This window comes from Podarcis pityusensis (assembly GCF_964106645.2).
Source record: "Podarcis pityusensis genome assembly, chromosome: Z".
NCBI classification, from domain to species: Eukaryota; Metazoa; Chordata; class Lepidosauria; order Squamata; family Lacertidae; genus Podarcis; species Podarcis pityusensis.
Window position 1 is genome coordinate 41,040,255 of NC_138044.1, and position 22,851 is coordinate 41,063,105.

At 42.1% G+C, this 22,851-nt stretch overlaps 1 protein-coding gene across 5 annotated transcripts in view; it reads left to right on the plus strand.

Moving 5' to 3' along the window:
- The window catches only part of IL1RAPL2 (interleukin 1 receptor accessory protein like 2), a 492,821-nt gene that overhangs the window by 295,402 nt on the left and 174,568 nt on the right, over window positions 1-22,851 (plus strand). For all 5 annotated transcript variants that reach the window (XM_080991115.1, XM_080991116.1, XM_080991114.1 and 2 more), the window contains 2 exons: window positions 157-343; window positions 9,317-9,470. In XM_080991115.1, the coding sequence (XP_080847241.1) occupies window positions 157-343; window positions 9,317-9,470 (341 nt within the window). The remainder of the gene's footprint in view (window positions 1-156; window positions 344-9,316; window positions 9,471-22,851) is intronic.

The window sequence follows — 22,851 nt, forward strand, 5'->3', positions numbered from 1 at the left end:
GTATATCACCTTTATATTGTAGTCAATTTTAACATCCTGATTTTCCTTCATTGCTTTGTGTGAATGAAGCAGCAAAGCATCTAAAAATTCTCTATTATTATTAAAATGATTATTATTATAGCATTACTAACGTTGCCCTTTGTTGTTTCTCTGCAGAAATTCAACATATTGCATGAAGGTGTCGATGTCCTTGACAGTTGCAGAAAATGAATCTGGGCTTTGCTACAACAGCACAATTCGCTACTTAGAAAAATCAGAAATCACTAGAACAAAGATAATTTCCTGCCCAGATATTGAGGATTATAAAACAGGAAACCAAGAACCAGATGTAATATGGTACAAGGTAATACAGCAATAGGTTTTGTCTTTTTGTTAATGCACTCCAATTTACAGCGAATTTCTTCACCATGACCAGGCTGGAAAGACTTTTGTAGTGCAGAGGGAATAAAGAAATTCCATTAATGCTAGTGGGATCCATCCTGGGTTATGTCTAGTCCTTGTGGTCACTTTCTAAATGTTGTATTTTATGGGTTCAAGAGCATCTTTAGTAGCAAAAAAGTTTACTTCCAGTCCTGGAAGCTTCACCATTCTCCTACAACTGAGCTGCAAGGAAGAGGGAATTCTGGAGGTCAGTGTGCGAGAAGAAAAACCTAGCAATATTTATATATTTTTTGAAGACTTGTATGTTGCTTTTCATTTGCAAAAGGAAATAGCAAAGCCATTCACACAATAATATAATACAGTGATTTCCAACAGAATCATCAGTAATATCATCACAATGACCACAGACATTGAGTATTAATAATAATTGAGGGCGAAGGAAAGCTTGGGTAGACAGGAATGGCTTCAATTTATTTGATTAGTAGGGGGTTTTTTTGTCTATAACCTTCCTTTCCTGGCAGTCAAAGGTGGCAAAGGGAAAGAAAAAAAAACTCACGCACATACAGAATGCATAAAACGCCAAGTGCTCATAATAAAATGCAAAGAGTTTTAAATATGAACAAGGCTTGTTAAAAGCAACAGCAGAACACACTCACAGTAAAGGTAGTTGCAGAGTAAAAGCTAAAGGTAAATGACCCCTGGGTGGTTAAGTCCAGTCAAAGGGGACTATGGGGTTGTGGTGCTGATCTCGCTTTCAGGCCAAGGGAGCCCGCGTCTGTCCACAGACTGCTTTCCAGGTCATGTGGCCAGCAGGACTAGACCACTTCTGGCACAACGGGAAACCGTGACAGAAGCCAGAGCGCACATAAACACTGTTTACCTCCCCGCCACCTATTTATCTACTTGCACTGGCATGCTTTTGAACTGCTAGGTTGGCAGGAGCTGGGAAAGAGCAACAGGAGCTCACTCCGTCGTGGGGATTCGAGCTGCCGACCTTCTGATCGGCAAGCCCAAGAGGCTCAGTGGTTTAGAACACAGCACCACCCATAACCCTTTAGTTGCAGAGTAAAATCACAAGGAGACAGATAGTAAAAGTTAAAAGCCTTTCTTAAAAAGACAGTGGACTACCAGTAAAGTGGGGGCAAGGTGGGTCCTGTTTAGGAGGGAGGCCCACAAAGCAGTGAAACTCTTGAAATTTGCACTTTTAATTGGCAGACATTGGTGGGCTAACTACCTTATTAATGCTGTTGTCCTAACCCCATTTTCCCCACTGAAATCAATAGGATTTAGAGGCCCCATTAGCTAAAGTGGTGCTTCAGGTTAAGAACAGTTTCAGGTTAAGAACGGACCTCCGGAACGAATTAAGTACTTAACCCGAGGTACCACTGTAATCAAAATATAAACAGAAACAGCTGGATAACCTCCCACTCCAATACATAAAAAGTTCAAAACAATTAAAAACAGTTTTAAAAAGGTAAAATAAAAACCACAATTAAAAAGCAGTTTAAAATAATGTAAACAGTACTCTCTGCTGGGCAGCAACAGCCCTTTTGTAGTCTGTCAGGCCCCACCCTAGGCCTGGCAGAGAGAGGCAGGAGTAGGACTCTCAGGATCTCTGCAGGTATAGTTTGTTGAGGGCACTGAGAGTTGTTAGGAGATCCCTATTCCCCCCCCCCCCCCGTCCCCGAGCTACAATTCTCAGAATTCCCTGGGAAGAGGGATTGATTGTTGAACTGCTCTAGGAATTGCAGCACTGTGGATGAGGGAAATTGGGGTCCCCTAACAACAAAAAAGCACATTTTGGTATGTAAGCTTTGACAGCTCTACCCATTTTTGAAAGTAAAATGTAATATAATACATTTTTATGCTGCTTTCACTAACATAATCATTTTTATGCACACTTTCTCATAGGATATTTTATTTTGTAAACATTAGTCAGTTGAAGAACTTCATCACAAAATTCGGGTAACCGCAAACTTCAAAGCATGACTGTATTTCAATTCTCATATTGTTTCAGATAATAAGATATTTACATCATTGTTATTTGTACTAGATAGGCACCTATACCTACTAGATTGGAATTTCATGATAAGCTTCCTTCCTTCCTTCCTTCCTTCCTCCCTCCCTCCCTCCCTCCTGGTTAGGATTAGCCAGCAAAGTGCCCTTCAGAGACTGTTAGACTACAACTCCCATCAGCCCCACTGATTTGTCAGAGATAATGAGTATTTTAGTCAAACAATATCTGGAGGCCACCAAGCACTTTTCTAGTTCTTGGGGTGAGGGAGTTATTGCAAAAAATTAAAAGTAATACAAATTTGCATTTATATATATTTATAAAAATAATGGAATGCCACACAAGGCAAGAAATTTCTTTACTAGACATAAATTGGAATGTCAAGCAGGGAGTTTCCATCAGTCCAGCACCACTTTGTTTGAGTACAGCTGCCAATGTGAAATTGGGCAATTTGAGTTCCATCTCATCAGCCTCACTGTGTTCGGTTTGTGCACAAATAATTTATTTGGAACTGGGATGACATGCAGGGAGCCATGATATGTCAGAAGAGAGCAGGGAGCCCAGTGATGCTCTGTCAGTCTGTTTTTTCATTCACAAGATCCCTGCATATTTCAACGAAGGCTGACAAAAGCATGCACTGTGACATGGGGCAAGGATAAACGAGATCTTCTTCTTCTCTTGTATCTTGTCAGCTATTAAGGCAGCTTTGCCCCCAAACGTCTGGAGAAATTTATACAAGCTGGTCCAGTTAAAGAGGAAACTGTAAGACGGAGCAACCATATCCCTGTGCATTAAAGAGGAAGAAGAGTCCCATCCATGGACTTTGGTATAGTCTGTGGAGGCTGGGGCCTATTGGGGGTAGAAGGGCAGAAAGCAAGGAGAGCCAACCACTTCTGGTTTTGCTCCCAAACTCTTCCCTACTGAGTTTTATAAAAACAATGCTGAGATGAAGGAGGGTGATTTGGAAAGTTGGGGGCTAGCTGAAGACAGGCTGAGCTTGGTGGGAGCAATGCCTCATTCATCCTAATGGACCAGCCTCCACTGGTTGTGGCTATGTAGGGTTGTATTTAACTAAGTAACCCCGCTGAAATTAATGGACCTAAGTTACAGGTGAAACTCGGAAAATTAGAATATCGTGGAAAAGTTCATTTAATTCAGTAATTCAACTTAAAAGGTGAAACTAATATATGAGATATGATCATCACATTTAAAACAAATAAAGGCTTGACATATCTCGCTTTGCATGTCATGAGTCTACCTCATATATTAGTTTCACCTTTTAAGTTGAATTACTGAAAAAAATGAACTTTTCCATGATATTCTAATTTTCCGAGTTTCACCTGTAGTCATTTTCATTCAATCATTCCAATGAGGCTAACATTGGCTACAGCTCATGATTTTAAAGGTCTTAGTAGAAGGTCCCCTTGTTAGACTTCTATTCATTACAGGGGTGAGGAACTTCAAGCTCACGGCCAAACATGTCCCCAGCTTCTCTATCTGGCCCTTGGGACCCTTCCCAGGTCAAGCTCCCCTGAATCCCTCCTTGCGTTTCTGTCTGGCTGCAATGTACGCTTGAACACTGATAATGCCTTTTATTTGCGTTGATGAAAGGCAGAGAGGGGTGTGTGTAGAAACTAGTCTGCTGTACAAAGGTAAATTTGCAAATCATGGAATCTTAGAGTTGGAAGGGACCCCTAGAGTCATCTAGTCCAACCCCCTGCAATGCATGAATTTGTTGCTCTTCCCACGTTTGTCTCCAGATCTGCCCACTATTGCCAAGAAGGGAATGTGGTTCCCAGGCTGAAAAAGGTTCTGCATCCTTGGTGTATTACTTCACTTAAAAATTAGTTGTGCATCTGTCTGCTGTGTGAGCCCCTGAGCTACTGCTCCAATGATGTGCCTGGACGGTGCCATTGTGGTTCATCATACCAAATGCCCAAGCCAGTCATAGATTACAGCTGGGTGCATTTTGGAAATATAAGAGCAGTCGGGTTTTGAGTTGGATAAGGTCTTCAAAAACACTTGTATACCGCAATTTCATTTTAAAAAGTCAAAGTGATTTTTCAATCAATTCTTTATTCACCAACCCCAGCTATGTGTGGGGTTGCCCTTAAGTGTGGTCTGTAAGCTCCAGCTGGTGCAGAATGGACCAGACAGGCTGCTGGTGGGGGTATCTGGTCAACAACCTGTGATACCATTGTGCAAAGCATCGGTACTGACTGTCCACTTACTGATGAGCCAGTTTCAAGGCCCTTATGCTAATTTATAAAGCCATGAAAAATGGAGGTCCAGAGTGCCTTAGGGACTATCCAAACACTTAAATTCCAGCTCGACCACCAAGATAATCTATAGGAGCATCACTAGTTGTCTCCTGAGTTGGTGAGGCTCATCTGACATTGATAGGAAATCAGGTCTCTAGTGTAATTGGTCCACTCCAATAGATTTTCAGCACATGTCTTCTTGAAAAATTGCTGAAAATTGCTCTATGTTGCCTGCCTTACACAGTCAATTAATAATAATAAAAATCCTATAATAGTTAGCTGGTGATCTATGATTTTAAAACTTCATGTGGTTTTAATTGTTGTAAACTACTTTTATGTTTTTTATGTTTGTTTTTTCAAAATTGTGATATACAAGTATCTTTATACATAAATACTAAGTAAATATTGTTAACCTACATAGTGCAGATGGGGAGACTGAAGCTAACAGAGAATGGCTTACCTGAAGCAGTGCCCTTTAACCTTGAATCCCCAGGTGCTGTCGGACTACAACTCCCATCAGACCCAACCATCTGAGCCAATGGTCAGGAACAACAAGTGTTGTAGTCTGACAACATATGGTGACCCCAGGCTTAAGAACACTGGCCTAAGTGAGTTCATGGTAGAGGCCAGATTCAAACCAGCAGCTTTCTTATTTGTAGGTTGGTCGCTTTGCCACTGCACTACACCAGCTCTCCGAACTCTTTCCTCTTTCATTATTAGTGTGCCCCACATAAGTTATACCACATCTGCCTGATGGGTGACAGCTAACTATTAAGCTGTCACATTGATTAAATTGAGCAGAATTGATATTGTACATCAAAAAGAGCAATGTGGCAACAAGACATTAAAAAAAGAGAAGGAGGGAGAAAACGATTGCTATGTGGGGAAGGGAACACATCAGACTATCCCCTGGGTTCCTATATTTTATGCATGTTGAAATTGTGAATTTACCCCAGTGGGTCTCACAAATGGTAGAACAAACCTTGCAGTTTGGGTTCTTTGGCAGTGGCAAGCAAAACGCTTGAGGTTCACAGCAACACATGAAGTTATCTTGCACAGTGTTGAACCACTGGTCTCAGTACTGTCTACACCAGGAATTCACAGACCTACTACCCCCAAGTCCCACTTGTGATAGGTGGGAAATGCTGAGGCCTGCCAGTCACAAAATGGTGATATATGGAGGCAGCGTTTGGCATAATCAACTGGAAATTACTGGCATCACTAACAGTGTTTTCCTTCTTGTAAAGAGTTTCATAGCTCAGTTTTCCTCAGGCTAAGTGCAGACATGACTAAGCCTCCACATTTTAGACAAAAGGTGCTGATCCAATGCCTCGAAGTGGGGAAAGCCTTTCCTTTTATATTTTCCCCTTCCCACTCCTGCATGACTCTCAAAGTGTTTTTTATTTTACCCATCTCCTGTAATTTCTTCTGCCATTCTCCTTCCATACTCGGCTTGTACTTTATTTGCAGAAGTCCACACCAAATGACCAGTTTCTTTCATTCTTCTTTCCTGGTCCTTTTCCGTTCACCTTCTCCTTCTACAACAGCTTTCCTTTCTTACCTCTTTTATTTATATCCCCAGATTATTTAACACTATAATAATTCTGCTGCTGATAAATATTTACTTTTTACCTCTCTGTCTAATTTCTATCAACACATAACCCCTGGCTCTTTCTCTCAGAGAAAGGAGACCTTCTGAAATTGGATGACTATGTGCTATGGATGATTTCATTGAGATTCCTGCATTGCAGGGGGATGGACTAGATTCCAACTCTACAATTCTCTGATTCTAAGATCTGTATGTTGGATCAATCCATCAACCTCTGATGGATGATTTAGTAGGATCAGGTCCAGCATCAATTTCTCTGTACAGTGTGTGCCAGTATCCATACTCAGCAGAGTTACAACTCAACGCAGCTCCTTCTTTGGAAGCATCTTTGGGATTGAAGGTACACACAGTAGGCGCTAAACATTCATGGGTGCCATAAAGATTCAGTAGAGGTTTACTTGACAGGCAGAAAAGCATATTGGTAGGAAATATATACAGGCATTCGTCACTGCCATGCTTAGAGACTGTCTCAAGGCAAATCTAAAAAAATGTAGTATAACACTGACAACTGGAAAACACTGGCCTGTGAGTGCTCCAGTTGGAGAACAGCCTTTACCAAAGGTGTCATGGGCTTTGAAGACACTTGAACTCAGGACGCAAGGGAGAAACATGCTAAGAGGAAGGCATGCTTGGCAAATCCACACCGTGATCAACTCCCACCTGGAAACCAATGTCCGCACTGTGGAAGGACATGTGGATCCAGAATTGGCCTCCACAGTCACTTACGGACTCATTGTTAAAACCGTGTTTATGGAAGACAATCTTACTTGGCTATGAATGATCACCAAAGAAGAAGAATAAACTTAGAGTCCAACAAGAGTCCAAGACTCTCTCTCTGCTTCTCTCACTGCAAGAGGCAAGCAAGAGACTCACAAGAAGCTACACAGAACCATTGTTATCAGTGCTTCCTGTTGCACTGTGCATTTCCAAAGAACAGTTCCCACAGAAAACGTCCTAGCATGGACAAAACCTTCTCAGCCTTCTGTTGCTTCTTGAAACTTCTCTGTTCTTCTCTGTTTCTGGAACAAATGATTCTCTCACACAAGAATATCTAACACTCTATCTCCAGACCACCTTTGCTCAGCATGCAAGGAGTTGCTGGTTCTGTTGTTGGTGGAGAAAGCAACTGAAGAGACACTAGGCATGGGCAGACCCACCTGAAAATGGCTCAAGACCCACTGGTGGGTCTTGTCCCAAACAGTGAAACACTGGTCTACAATGACTGGCAATGGCTCTCTAGGCTTTCAGGGGTCATTTCCAGCCCTACTTAGAGATGCATAGGATTGAACTTGGGACCTTCTGCATTCAAAACAAATGCTTTGCCACTGAGCCATGGACTTTCCCCAATATCTGTATTCATCTTATGCAGATATGACTTCCTGCCATTTGAAGTATCAGTCTAGAAGGGGGAAAGCCCAGTCCACAGTACTTAACACATGATTGTGTTTATACATCCAAACATTTGCTCCAGGCGGAATACTTTCCATCAAAACCCTTATATTTAACCATAGTGTAAGTTTTCTTTATTATGGAAATGTTGCCCGTGAAATGGCTCTCTTAAGGATTTGCACAATTATGGTCTTTGTTACTGTTTCCGTAGCGCCATTAGGCCTAAAGGATTGTTGTGACAACATGGATTGAGTGCAGGAGTCAAGATGTAATTGAATGAGCAAGGCTTAAATAGAAAAGCTGTTCTCCTCTGAGGGGTGGGAGTGGGAGTGGGGGGATGAGAGATGGGAAGTGGGGGTGGAATTTAGGCAGCAATATGTGATCTGTCTTTCGGCTCTTCTCTTATTATTGAAGATAGACAAGAAAATTTGAAAGAAAACCTATCAGACTGGCAGGTGAAGGGCAGGGAGTCGTTAACGTGACTTTTGTGAGACAAGAATAAAAGAGGTATTAGCAATTTCAAGGCAGAGAAGGTGTAGCTACAATAACAAACATACTAATTATTCAAAAAGTTTGATGTTGGGTTTGCCAGCCGGTCCATAATTGATGGGCCCAAATGATAAAACTAAGTGCTTTCAAAGGTAACCAGATTGTGGGTCTGAAAAGCTGATAAACTACAGGCGGCGACCATTTTAGGTGTGTCCAATTGACGTCCAGCCACCAATGCGCGAGTCCATTTGGAGCCAGATGGAGGCAAAGCAGGGGAGGAACCGGGGCGGGGCATAATGGGGCATAACAGGATGGGGCACGCTTATAAGTGCTTTGCCAACACATGTGGGAGACTGGGAATGGAACCCTATACAGATACAAAAAAGAAGAAGAAGTGCCCATAAGGCCTGCCAATGTCAGGGCAGTTTAGGGGATGAACCTAAGAGCCTTCTGGATCAGGTCAGTGACCCAACTAGTCCAGCATCCTCTTCTCACAGTGAACAACCAGATGCTTCTAGAATCATAGAATTATTTATATATATATATATATATATATATATATATATATATTCAATATTTAATAATAGAATAATAGAATTGTGCAGTTAGAAGGGATCTCAAGGGTCATGTAGTCCAACTTCCTGCAATGCAGGAATCACAGCTAAAGAGTCCCTGACAGATGGCCATCTAACTCTGCTTAAAAACCTTCAGTGATGGAGACTCCACTACCTTCTGCCTATTCCGTCCATTCTTACTGTCACAGAGTTCTTCCTATTGTTTAGTTGGAATCTCCTTTCTTGTAACTTGAAGCCATTGGTTTCAGTCCTCCCCTATAGAGCAGCAAAAAGCTAGCTGCCATGTGACAGCCCTTCAGATATTTTAATATGATTTATCATATCTCCTCTCAGTCTCCTATTTTTCAGGCTTAACATGCCCAACTCCCCCAACTGTTCCTCATAAGGCTTGGTTTCCAGACCCTTGATCATCTTGGTCATCATCCTCTGTACATATTCCAGGTTTTTGCTATTAAACTATGGTGCCCAAAGCACTAGGTGGGATCTGAGCAAGGCAGAATAGAGTGCCCACTATTACTTTCCTTGATCTGGACGCTCTATTTCATGCAACATTACTTTACCATGCCAAGTTAAGACTCTGTTTGTTTGTTTTTTGCAGGAGTGTAAGCCAAAAATGTGGAGAAATCTAGTAGTTCAGAAAGAGAACACTCTACTAATACAAGATGTTCAGGAAGAAGATGGTGGGAATTATACTTGTGAGCTAAAATTTGAAGGAAAGCTGATACGACGAACAACTGAGTTCAAAGTTACAGGTAAGAATCTTTTGGGGTGAAATTGAAGGGAAAGAGCATGACATGTAGGAGGTCAGAAAAACTGATGCCTAGAATGATTTTTTAGAACTTTTTTTTTTTTACCCTGCCTTATCTTACATTCCAAAGTGGCACTACACACATCAACAGAACATCAAACAACCAGACATCAACTGAACATCATACAATATATTTGCAGCCCATCTGTGCAAATAACCTGTGCAAAAGTGCAAGGTAACTCAAAAGTCAGCTAGTAGAAGCAGAGCAGAAAATTAAGTTAGATAACCTCTCTGAAAGAGGTAGAGCTCATCAGGGCACCTTTCCCATAAAAATGGAGCCTGGGAATCCATGCCCCTACCATTTGCAAATATTTTATCAACATAGGAACATAGCAAGAGCTGTGCTGCATAAGGCCAAAGGACCACCAAGTCCATAACAACTAGCACTGGTGCATGTCCATATTTCAAAGGTGCTGATGTTGAAATTAAAAGTTCTCACTACTCATAAGGATTCCTGAACAGCAAAACCCCTTCACTGTTGCTGCCCAATACTGCATGTATCTGGGGTGGTTTTTTTGGTTTTTTGTTTGCTCTCACAAGCAGTCTGATGTTGAATGTAGCTAATTACGGAGCTAACTCCAGATTTTGGTGGAGCGTCGAGCACCAAGATCCCAGTGTGTTTTGGTGGGATCTCTGGCACTTGAATTCCCTATTCATTTATCCTTGTGTAATCAATCAGTGAGCCCTGAAAGACAGGAATGTGCAGGAAGCTGCCTTGTACCAAGTCTGAGGACTCCATTTCCAGAAGCTGCTGTTACACCATTTTTTTGCAGTTGGAAGAGACTGTACAGCATTTTGAGCTTGTTAAAGCATGTGCATAAAGCTAATAAAACCATATGTGTTCATATGCAGTTTGGGGTGTCTCGTTGGTGAGAAGTATTCAAATGTTGCACTTGGCTCTTCATAGCCAACCTATTGTGTTAGACTTAGGACCAATGAGAATGGTTCAAGTCTGCCTGAGCAGCTTCCCTTGGTAAACCACTGAGCAAGATCCTGTTTTTTCACCTGTCTTTTTGGAGGTGTGGGATGTGTGGGTGATGCCTGTGTGATCTGAAGGCATGTGACACACCCACCTTCCTATGTCTAGAGCAGGTGTTCCAATGATCCACCTTGGTTACATTATTGAAATGCATAGCTTGTTTTCCCATCTACCTTCAGAAAACTACAAATGGAATACTTGTTTTCATAAATTCTCACACTGAATTCTTATGACATTGCTGCTGGGCAGGAAGTGGTTCCCTTTGCCCCAACTTTTCACTCTAGTTTTGCAGAAGACAGTGTCCCATCTCCATTGCTGCCTCTTGTTGGTCTTCTTTCAAATGCCAATTTAAACTGCCCGGTTACTTCTGAAATTTGTGTGTGCAACAATCAGTTGCTCTGGCCATGACAAATTATTCCACTCAATTACATCAATTGAATGCTTCTGCTTGAACTCCCTGTTCACTTAATCTCTCTTAAATCTCATTAATTCCCTAATTTTCAAATTGTGCCTGCTGTTATTGGGAGGGAATTTGCCGTGGTAGTTGTTCCATATTGGATGCCCTTCTCAACTGGAGCAATCTGCCTGAATTTCATTTCAGCCAAAGACAAATGGTGTGGAAGTGCCACTTTCCAGTTTGGATGACAAACCAAAGCAAGCATATCTTCTTCAACCCCAGCATCTTTCTCATGCTGTAATATCAAAGTAAATTCCCCAGTCAGACTTAGAACAAAAGTAGGTACCTCCAGAATGGAGACCAGTGGACCCCATGAAGATTCTCATTAGCAGATAGCACCTAGACCAGGGGTCAGCAAACTTTTTCAGCAGGGGGCCGGTCCACTGTCCCTCAGACCATGTGGTGGTCAGGACTTTTTTTTTTTAATGAACGAATTTCTATGCCCCACAAATAACCCAGAGATGCATTTTAAATAAAAGGACACATTCTACTTATGTAAAAACATGCTGATTTCCGGACCATCCGTGGGCCAGAAGGCAATTGGGCCGCATCTGGCCCCTGGGCCTTAGGTTGCCTACCCTTGACCTAGACAGATGAGGCACACAGATCACCTAGTCAGACTCTTCCATACTGAGATGCGAGGTATTATATATCCATTTAAATTATACTTCTTCCTGAGGGAGCCTAGGTCAGCAAATACACCAGTAATAAAGAGCACATTTTAGAAAGCATTCTAACAGTCACAAACATTCTAAAAACAGTTTTAAAACATTCTCTTGAGCAGTAATTTGGGGAAAACACCCATCAGGCTCCACCTCCTGAACCTGACTCACCCCAGCTTTCACCCACAGGACGCTGGCAGCCCTATGAGTTGACAGGATGTAATTGCAAGCATTTGCTCTACCATATTTCTTATAAAGGTGCAAAATGCTTACCATTTTGATTTTTCTGAAAGAAAGCTGCTTCCGTTACCAACAGAGAAATAGGTCAAGTGATGACACAGATGGCAGAGAAACGACCATGGCATTCTTTGCAGCTGGGATTTGCACCATCCATATCTTATTTTCAAGTGCTATGTAGGATGTGCCCCCGCCCCCCAATATTTCACAGAGCTGTCTTTTGTGCAGATGGCAGCAATTTGCATGAAATTTGAATAAGCTAATTTATTGTCTAGGTGCAAAACTAGAAATGACTACTGTGATTTAAAAAGAAATGCAATACATCCCACCACAGTGAGGAAGGTTGTGCCCTTGTGCCCTGTGCCCCTACTTAGTCTGGTGTCTAGATGCTCCCTGTTGGTGGGTAGCTTCAAGGCTCCCCCTACTCTCCCTACTGATAGTTTTTTATCTCGACCAGGCAGCTCCCCAGAACCAGGATTGTCCTTGGACAGATGACTATTCTCCCTGATGTAGGGGGCATGGTCACCTTAAATATCTCTTTTCTCCCCCAAAAAGAATGGCAATCAAAGCCACATTCTCCCTAGCTCCCTCAACATCCCCAAAGCCTTCCTCCTACCAATCAGTTTGACATTAAATTGGCAAGAACAGCTTCCTATTAAGAGAATGGGGAGTTTGAATTCAACTGTGGACCTCTTTGCTCTTCTTATGGAATAGATGCAGCTCAAATACTTTCAGCAACATTTTACCATCTTGGATAGGTAAAATCCAAGGGCAGAGTGCAAGGGCAGGAGTGTGGTAGCATTGCACATGCATGGTCAATGGTCAAGGATGGTGGGAGTTGCAATCCATAACATCTGGAGGGCACCACTTTGGCCACACATGAAGCGGAGGGTGGTTGGGGAAACAGTCACCCTCCAGATGTTGCTGAACTACACATCCCATTGTTACTGACAATTGGTCGTGCTGACTGAGGCTGATGAGAGAATCTCCTCCAGGGCTGGCCCACCCATGAGTCAAGGTGAGGCAACCAATCAAGCCTGGAATCTTTCAAAGCCCTACCTGGAGGTGCCAGGGACTGCTCCTGACACCATAGAGTCAAGAAGTTGTACATCTTCTCCCTACATTTCTCAAAAAAAGGGGGACATAGAGATTGGACTAGTGCCAGAAACTAGAGACTGGCCTTGGTAAATTTGGAGAGTTGGGATATGTGGTTTTATAGAGGAGTGATCATGTGAAATATTCAGTGCTTTTTGCGTTTAGATATGTTGTGGCATTTCTCAGGTAGATTTTTTTTAAAATATAGTGCTGCTATTGTATATTATGATCTTGCACAAGAACCAATGGGTTGGATCAAAATATTAAGGCTGCCTTCTCTGTGCCTGGGATTAAATGTCATTGAACTCGGTGGGATTCCAGTGTGTGAAGGGTCAATCTAAGGCAGGGTCAATTGCCTATACAGTGGTACCTCGGGTTAAGAACTTAATTCGTTCCAGAGGTCCGTTTTTAACCTGAAACTGTTCTTAAAATGAAGCACCACTTTAGCTAATGGGGCCTCCCGCTGCTGCCGTGCCGCCATTGTGCGATTTCTGTTATCAACCTGAAGCAAAGTTCTTAACCCAAGTACTATTACTGGGTTAGTGGAGTCTGTAACCTGAAGCATCTGTAACCTGAAGCGTCTTTAACCGTAGGTACAACTGTATTTTTCTCAAGTATGGGTAGTGCCTTCTGAACTGAAGCGCACATATGCTGCAGCTGCATGCAATCACATGAAGTGGTTGTGAGTATGTGAAGAAGAGATGCCTGGTGAATTGTAGTCTTCTGAATATGTGAAGCAACTCCATTGAGAAACAATGTGAAATTGTGCAAGGCTATTCTACAGTTCTCTTTCTGGTATCAGAACTGTGACAATATCACTTTTACTACCACTATTACTTTCTGCCTTTCCTGCAAGGAGCTCAAGGAGGCATCCATGCATCTCTCCCTCTCCATGATATCCTCCCAACAACATAGGTTACATGGGAGATGGCAACTGATCCAAAATCTCCCAGTGAGCTTCAAGGCTGAATGGGGATTTGAAGCCTGGTCTCCCAGATCGTAGTTCAGCATTCTAGCCACTACACCACACCAACTTTGCTTGATCTCACAGTCACTGTTTGGCGCTGAGTATGCCTAGGAGATGCGGGTGGCGCTGTGGGTTAAACCACAGAGCCTAGGACTTGCCAATCAGAAGGTCGGCGGTTCGAATCCCTGCAATGGGGTGAGCTCCCATTGCTCGGTCCCTGCTCCTGCCCACCTAGCAGTTCGAAAGCATGTAGATAAATAGGTACCGTTCCAGCGGGAAGGTAAACGGCGTTTCCGTGCGCTGCTCTGGTTCGCCAGAAGCGGCTTAGTTATGCTGGCCACATGACCCGGAAGCTGTACGCCGGCTCCCTCGGACTGGACCTAATGGTCAGGGGTCCCTTTACCCTTTACCTTATGCCCAGGTGAACCAGCCCCATAGAACTGGGGTAGGGGGAACCTGTGGCTCTCTGGGTGCTGTTGAATCACATCTCCCATCATGCCTGATCATTGGCCATGCTGGTTGGGGCTGATGGGAGTTGGAGTCCAACAACCTCTGGGGGTTCTCAGGTTCCCCATCCCTGCTGTAGCAGGAGAAATGGAACCACTCTGCCATTCCCTGTGCAACAGGCAGGTAGGTAGGCAAAGTTACCCATCTTCATCAAGATAATATACTGCCTGCAAGATGGGCAGGTAAATTAGCAGGGTAAGCAGTTGTGTTCATTTGCAGGTAATGATGGACTTCAAAACGGAGAGAGAGAAATATACAACCTCAGCATATCAAAGTTATTGAGAAGAAAATGTGTCAGTGTTCTGGATGATTCAATAAAAGCTGCTCTTTAATTTTTGGTACCCAAGTCAATAAAGATAAGAGATGTGCCTGTTGACTGAGTAGGAGCTGTTTGTTTGCTCGTTGATGTGAAATGATTCCAAAAGACAAATGGAGGGGGGTATTATGCCGGATTTCCCTTAGAAGTACTGTAAAAGACGCAATGAGAAATGTAGCAATATGCTGCAGTCTATGAATTATATATCACCCAGCTACTCCGAGTGCTTTGCTTTACAGCTTCCCAAGCTGCCTGCCTGTATTGTGAACATGCAAAGTAATTAGAATGGCAAATAATGTTCTCTTTTATCATACTGTGATGGGTTCCTCCATCACTTTCTTTAGTCAACTTAATTCCCTTTCTCTCATGTCTTAAATCAACAGATGATAGAGCCTTGCACAAATGGACTCTTCCACAAATTCTCCACCCAGTTTGTGGGAAGGGTAAATTGGGGGGAGGTGTTCACTGAATTTCTCTAGAGCAAGGACATAAGGTATAAATGATTCCTATGTTCTACCTCTAGTTGCTGGAAAAGTGAGGAGAATGATGTTGTGCTTATGGCCTGCATGTGGGCTTCCTAGGGGAACTGAATTGACTACTGTAAGTATAGGATGGATCCATCAGCTTCTTCTTATTTTCTCTGAGAAGCTCTTGGAGCTGAGGCTCACCATTACTATTGCCAGTGGCACAGTATTATTTCTTTTGCCCTAATTTCTTCTTCAGTGGTGGCAGCCCAAGTGACATCTTTGTTAGAAAACCAGCCACCATTCTGCATCCTCCACAACACCCCAGACCTACTATTGTTCTGGGTCACTGTGGGTGAAAAATAGCAGTGCCCGCCCACCCCAATAATGGTGGAGAATAGTGGAACAAAATTCTGCAAAAGTTCTTTTCCTACTAGGGTGGGGAAAAGAAAATTTTGGAGGGGGAGCGTCTGAAAAATGCCATATCAGATGTAGTTTGTAACTTGGGTGGAATCTACACACATATAAAACGTTTTGAAAATACACTGAGTTTTCCATAAGGCTCACCATCAAGTGTCACATTGTATATTGCACTTAAAAGACACTTAAAACATTTTATTTGCAGCTGTATAGCTGAGTCCTTGGTGACTTAGTCACACACACAGCTTCAGCAGCTCTTGACAATGCAGCAGGTCAGAGTTCCAGTTCAGCTCCTAAGACCTAATTTTCAATGATATGATCAATCTCTAAGCAGAGCCTGAGTGGCATAGCAGCAGAGCCTCTGTGTAGTTGTGGGTGCCCTGCATGGACAGGACATTGGACTAGATGACCTTTGAGGTTCCTCCCAATTCTATGTTTCTAGGCTGCTCCACTGCAGACTACAGACAATTATGACTGAAAGTTGGACGATCCACAATATAAAGAAAAGCTCTGTACATAGCATGTCAGGAAAAATAGGCTGGATAAGAACTCTTCTCTCTGGCTTGCTAGTTTTCTGTCTGCAGGGATGGCGATGATTTTGTATAAAGAGTATCCAGTCGTGATAACCTCTCCCTGCAGTCTGAAGTATTATAGCCCAGAGCCAGGTTTACCATTTCAGTGAGAAGTAGATCTCACTTAGCCTGAACCTGGAGTCTGGCATATGAGATGTGACAGGATCAGAGCACTAGTTGGTATTGCTGCAGGCAACTGTTGTTTCCCCATGATCCTCCCCAACATGCAGAAGCTAATAAATTACAGATGCTGGCTTTGTCCTTTGCAATTTTAAAGATGAAAGGACACGTGAAAAACACGCAAGCACATTTAATCTCCTTGAGTTGTGGGCATTTCTCAGGTGCTTTGCAGATATGCTTGGTTGACATATGGATATGCTTTGTTCCCTCTATATTTGCATGCTGGCGATGAATCCCATCTATGTTTCTTGGGACATAGGAATGTGCCTTGAACAGAGCCAGGGTTTTGGGTGCATCTACTTTACTACTGTCTACAATGCCTGGCAGTAGCTCTCTGGGGTTGCAAGCAGGGAGATAGCATGGGATCCAAACTTGGACCTTGTGCATGCAAAGCAGTGCAGATGACCTTTTGCTATATGACAGATGTGATCTGTAAACTTTCTGCAGTTTGGTGCAAATTCTGCTGCACCGATGGGAGCTGATGGGAGGCAAACCCCCACTTGGAAGGGCTCAGATTCCCACCACCCCATAGGTGATGTCTTAATTGTTATACCTACTAAACAAGAAGGGGTGGAAGCTAAAGGGAGTTGCAGGATGAGTCCTGGGTATGAACCAGATAGCCAAGGAACTAGGTGAAGCTCAAGTGGTGAAAAAATAATCACATTTGTCATTATCAGCATCATCAGTGAATGTGAAATTGTGGATCATAAAGTGCTTTATAAACATAAAGGAATCGGGTTGGCTCTCCCCTCACCCCTCAGATTATGCTCTTCATCTCACAGATTCAATAATTCATGCCCCAGGCCATTAAGATGATTGATTCTATAAGCTGATAGTACTCTGTATTTCCGCTGGAAAAGAAAAATTTGATATACGGTTGTGGGACTGCACAGGTACTTGAAAAAAGCTGGCAGGGCATGGAAGCTCCCCCATTCTACTGACCAACCCTGTTCCCCCAACCCCCTTAATAGGGGAACGTGGGAACGTGGGGTTCGGCAGGGCACCAGGAGCGCCTCCCCTACTCACGGGGAACCCCATTTCGGGGTTCCGGAGTGAAGTGGGCTGAGCGGCGCGGTGCTGCGAACTGATTGCTACTTTCACTGAGTGAAGCCGCACAGCCATTGCCGGAGAGCGCTGACTTTTTCCTGTGGACAATTGGATTTAAAACAAATACCCGTGAGTAGAAACGGAAAATTGGATCAAGAAATACCCTAATTTGGCACCGAAGTGGGAAGGTTCAAACAGGAAGTCTGCCTTCCGCTTCTTGTACATAGACTGAAGCAAAAACCTTGTAAGCTAAAGTCTGGAAAGTCGTTAAAAAAGTCTAAATTTCCTTCATTTATAACCACTAAAACCCCCTTGGAAGCAGGAGAAAAGGGGGGGGGGATCTTTGTTTAAGCCTGCAGGAGAGGGAGTGAAGAAAGATAAGTTTCCACCGTCTCAAACCTGGGAACGGGGGGTCAGAGACAGAAATTGTTGGAATGGTTCACTGACTGTGAATGGAATACTTTGACAGAAAGCTAAAGAAGAGAAATAAACTGATTCCAATGTTGCCTTTTGCATTCTAAAGAAACAAAATATCTGAAAAATGAAAGTAATTTTCCTTTGTTGGACTTGCCTTAAAGAAATGGATACAAATAGAAATTGTCTCCTCTAGAGGGAGCTTGTTAAATTGTTGCTGCAGTCTACTTGAGGACTCTACAGCTGTGAGATTAAGATCGTGGGACCAGTCCTTTTGACCTCGAATAAAAATGTGCTGGGAGGAAGTTTTGGTGCTTGCTTTATGCAAGACAAGTGCTTTGTTGGAACAGATGCATGAGAAGGTGGATCTGATGAATGAGAAAACGGATTTGATGACTGTTGTGGTCAATAACTGTGGACAAACAGGGAATATTGATACAGAAACCATTCAGGGACCAACTCAGGAACCTGTACTGATTGGGCAAGTGCAGAAGATAATGGAGGAGGTTGTGGTTGCACCTCAAATAATACAAATAGAGAGATCCGAGGCCCTGCAGGAGCATAAGCCGCTGTTTTTGAAGATTGAAGTTGGAGTGGGCCAGGGGGAGTCTGGAGCTGAGGAGGTTCTTAACTTCGGAGGGACTTTGAAATATGCTTTTAAATATTTTTTGGATTACATTGATGACTGTGGGGAGTGGGACTGTGGGGAATGGGCTGGTTTGATGAAGGGAGATGGAGATAATCTTGGGCTGGAACCTCCCAGAGACCTACTCCTCAATGAGAAAGGAAAGAAATTAAGAAAGAGACCAACAAAAGACAAGGAAAAGTGCAGGTATAAACAACAAGAAGAAGATCTGCAGAAGGGACATGGAAGAGACTTAAGAGCCTCGGACATAAGATTACCGGGTTGATGGACTAGATGGAATGGACAGTAAGGACTGACATGACCTGAGACCAGGAAGAGACGCTGGATGAAGATTGGAAGAAAATTTATAAAGAAAAATTTTTATTTAGGGAATTAGCCTAAAATTAATGAATATTAGGGAAAATGTTGGAATGAAACTATATGGCTTTAGTAGAAATGATATAAGGAGTTATGTATAATTGAGTATTAAGTTTCAAGCTCTAAGGTATTTTACGGCAAGATAAGGTTAAATAAATTAAGGCAATTTGAATAACAGAATATGGGGAAATATGGAAAGGATTTGTTGAGTTAATTAATAGGTTAAATTGTTAAGATAAATTATTCAATAAAAATTGAGAAAGATGGAAAGAATTTGCTGAAATAACTAATTACGTAAACTAGAATACAAAAAGGGAGGTGTGAGGAGGTCAATGAAACAAGCAAATGGAAGTTAAAGATATGTAACATGGGATTTGTGTCCTTTTTTAAAAAATCTTTTTGCTGTATTGTTGTATTGGTTTTTATGCTTTGGTTTTTTTCTTCTTTTTTATGTATTGTAGTGTTGTTTCCTATTTTTTCTTTTTTTCTGTAATTCTGAAACTTTTAATAAATATTATTTTTTTTAAAAAAAAAAAGAAGAAGAAAATTTTGCTTTTGGCCCTCCCCCCCAACGGAAATGGGTGGACATGTGATGAGGAAGAGAGGAAGGGAAATGAAATAAAACATTTGATCTTCGACACCCTCTGAAGTTTCTGACTGGCTGCCATTTTTTTTAATACCCCTATCAGCTCAGGATAGACTACTTAATATTTAAAACTATGCTACTTTCTCCAAACCTCTAAATAGCTTTATTTGCTTCCTTGCTCTGCCTGTGTTCTAGCTGCTACAGATGTTGCTGTCACATTTAATAAAGAGTTTGTAAGGCTTAAATATTATACTGCTGTAGTGCGCGAGGTCCCCCCCCTCCCGCTTCCCCTGGCAGTATGTCTTTGGCATAGGAGAAAAGAAGGCTTTGCTTATTAGGATGAGGCGTCTCTACTGCTAGGGCCACTGACACTGGTGTTTCATCTCTAGATGACAAAGAAGCCACAATAATTCATCTCCTTACATCTCAAGGTCATCAGGAGGGGAACCTTCACATGCTCCAGTCTCTGCATAGTACAGTAATGAAGCGTTGGCAGCTTGTCATCCTGTTCAAATACCCCAATGCGGTTGGTGAGAATCCTGAGATACCCAAGCATTCCTAGACCAGTCTTTTCCCAACATGGTCCAATGCCCAGACATTTTAAGACAATGGGGCCTATAAGCGCCAATCAATCTGGTGATTACATGCATGATGTTGTGGGTATCGAATAATAATTGATAGGAAAAGGATTCAAGTCCAACTTGATTTTTACCAACCAATATTTGCCTTTAGATATTGTTCTTACATAGATATCTTGTCATGTTGTAAGCTGCCTTGAGCATTGCTTTAACTATGGAAAGGCGGCATACAAATATGATGATGATGATGATGATGATGATGAAATGGGGGAGAAATTCCATTCAGTTTTCGTTTAAATGCAAACCTATTTAGCCTGCTGTCATAGGTGCAGCAAGGGCCAGAAAGACACAGAAATAAACACAGGAGATTGGTATTTTGAGTTGAAATAGGCCACAGATTTTATTGGTTACACATGCAAGTAGGGTTTGGCCAATGCAGTGGGTATGAATCTGGTATGAAGCAGCCTGCCATAAGGAAGGGTGAGCATGAGCTGGGCTAAGACTGAGCAGCAGTGAGTGGGAACACCCACTTTATAAAAACAATGCACAAGCTGAAACATATCCATCCATCAAAATTCACACTTCTCTGAATTTTGAATTTCAATTCTCCAGCTAAGTAATGTGTACAAATATTAGGGTAAAGTGTTCAGGAAAAAGGAATATATTGACAGAAGTAATAAACATTGCATGAGAGGGGATTGCTTTGCAAAAGAAGTGTCTATCTGGCAATATTGAATACAAAAAAAATATGCATATTAGGAGAAATCTGCACTAAAATGGCCCACAAACTGATGTGGAAAAGTAGAGAACAGAACTGAAGACTGGGAAAGTGAGAAATGGAGGGAAAATGAAATTGACAGGTTTGCCCATCCCTGTTGAGACTTGCGAGCATTGCTTCTTTTCTCTATGCTTGATTATTGTACAGTAATGACTGACAGCACAATGTGTTATGAACAAAACATAGGAGAAACACAGGCTTTTGGAATACGATTTATTTGTGAGTTTTCATTGGCTGCAATTGCCTCTGTGCTTTATGGTTTTTCTAGGGATGTATTTTAAAATTGTTGTTTAACTTAGAACCACATTGGAATCCATCTTTTATGAAGGGTGGTATATAAATATTTTAAATGAATAAATGCAGCCAGCCCCATTGAAGCCTTGCATTTGAGCCCGTGTGAGATCTTTTTATCTCTGGTACCTTAAGCATCCAAATGAAAAGTGATGAAATATTATAAGGGAAAGCCTGGCTAAAGCATGTTTTGAGGGGATGGATCAATAAGACACCTTACTAGAAATAAAAAAGGTTGATTTAAACAAAGAAAGAGGTCACATTATGTATCACATTTATTTTCTGCTAACTGCAATGGGTTGTCCTTTTGCCCAAATCATATTCCGAGTTGCAGAGGGAAGAAAATGTAGCTACTTCCATTTTGACAAAATGACTGCATTTCAAGAATATTATCAATCTCACTTTCAGACACTTTGCAGAACATGACCATGTTTTAAATTGGAGCGTTCCAGGCTTTTTTTCTTGGAGGTCATGGCAATTACTGTTTCTTCATGTTCACCCTTTGATGGCAAGCTTGGCTAAGACCTGCCTGATAGATTGGTATTATGAGAGTAAAGGAAATGAATTCAGGATGTTATATAGAGTTCACAGATGCCGAGAATTAAAGCTTCTATCAAGGAACTGTTGGGGAAGTGTTTGCGTCAGTTTTCACCCTGAACATGAAGTCTTAGTCAGATCACATGGGAATGGGGTCTGTAAGGGGGCCTCTTCCCCTATGCCTCCCACAGTCCCCCACTCAGGTTTTAAGGTAAAGTGGTAATGTACTGGTCCACGTTCCATCCACTTATGCCTCTTTGAATGTTGTTGAACTACAACTTCCATAATCCCTGACCATTGACCATGCTGGGTGGTGCTGATGGGAGCTGTGAGTCCAACAAAATCTGGAGGGCCACAGATTCCACACCCTTGACAGATTCATCTATGAGATTATTCCTTAATAGCATGGAGCAGGGTCTTTTTAGTGTTGACACCACAATAATAGAATTCCTTCCCAAGAATTTCTAGCAGAACTCATGCCTTTATATTTTTAGGAAGTAGGCAAAGACAAAGTTGTTTAAGTAGACAGGGGCAGGTAAACTGTTCTTGGACTCTTGATTCCCATCAGCCCCAGTCATCATGGCCTGTGGTCATGCATGATGGAGGATGTAGTCCATGCTTTTAAAACTCATTAGAATCTTAATGCAATTAATGGATTGAAGTGGTAACTGGTAGATTTTGACCACTGGTTCTCGTGTTCAGTCTTTCGTCCTAATGTGGCTCTAATCCTTTTCTGAGCTTTTTGCCAAAGTGGAGAAGTTGCATGATCATCATTATCATTTAATTTATGTACCGTTTATATGCCAAAATGACATCTAAGCAGTTTACAGTTATAAAATCAATTATAAAAACCATACATAATTAAATTGCACAATAAATCTATTCCACTCAAACATCCATAATTAAAATTCACCATAGAACAATATGGTTAGCATAATAAACATAATATCACAATTCATTTCAACCTCATCTTCCATTTTATAGCATGCAATATATGCTCAGTGAGGTCCTCCTTAGCCCCCAAGGCAGCCATTAATGTCCCACAGATCAGGAAAAGGGCAATAAACGCTTCAGCCACTTGGTATTCAGCCCAGAAAATGCTGGGCTACAGCTCTCATTGTCTCTGACTATTGGCCATACTGGCTGGGGCTGGTGGGACTTTATACTCCAAAACATCTGGAGTGCAGCTGTTTGGGCACGTTGGAGAAGGCTGAAATTTGTGGGCTACCAATGTG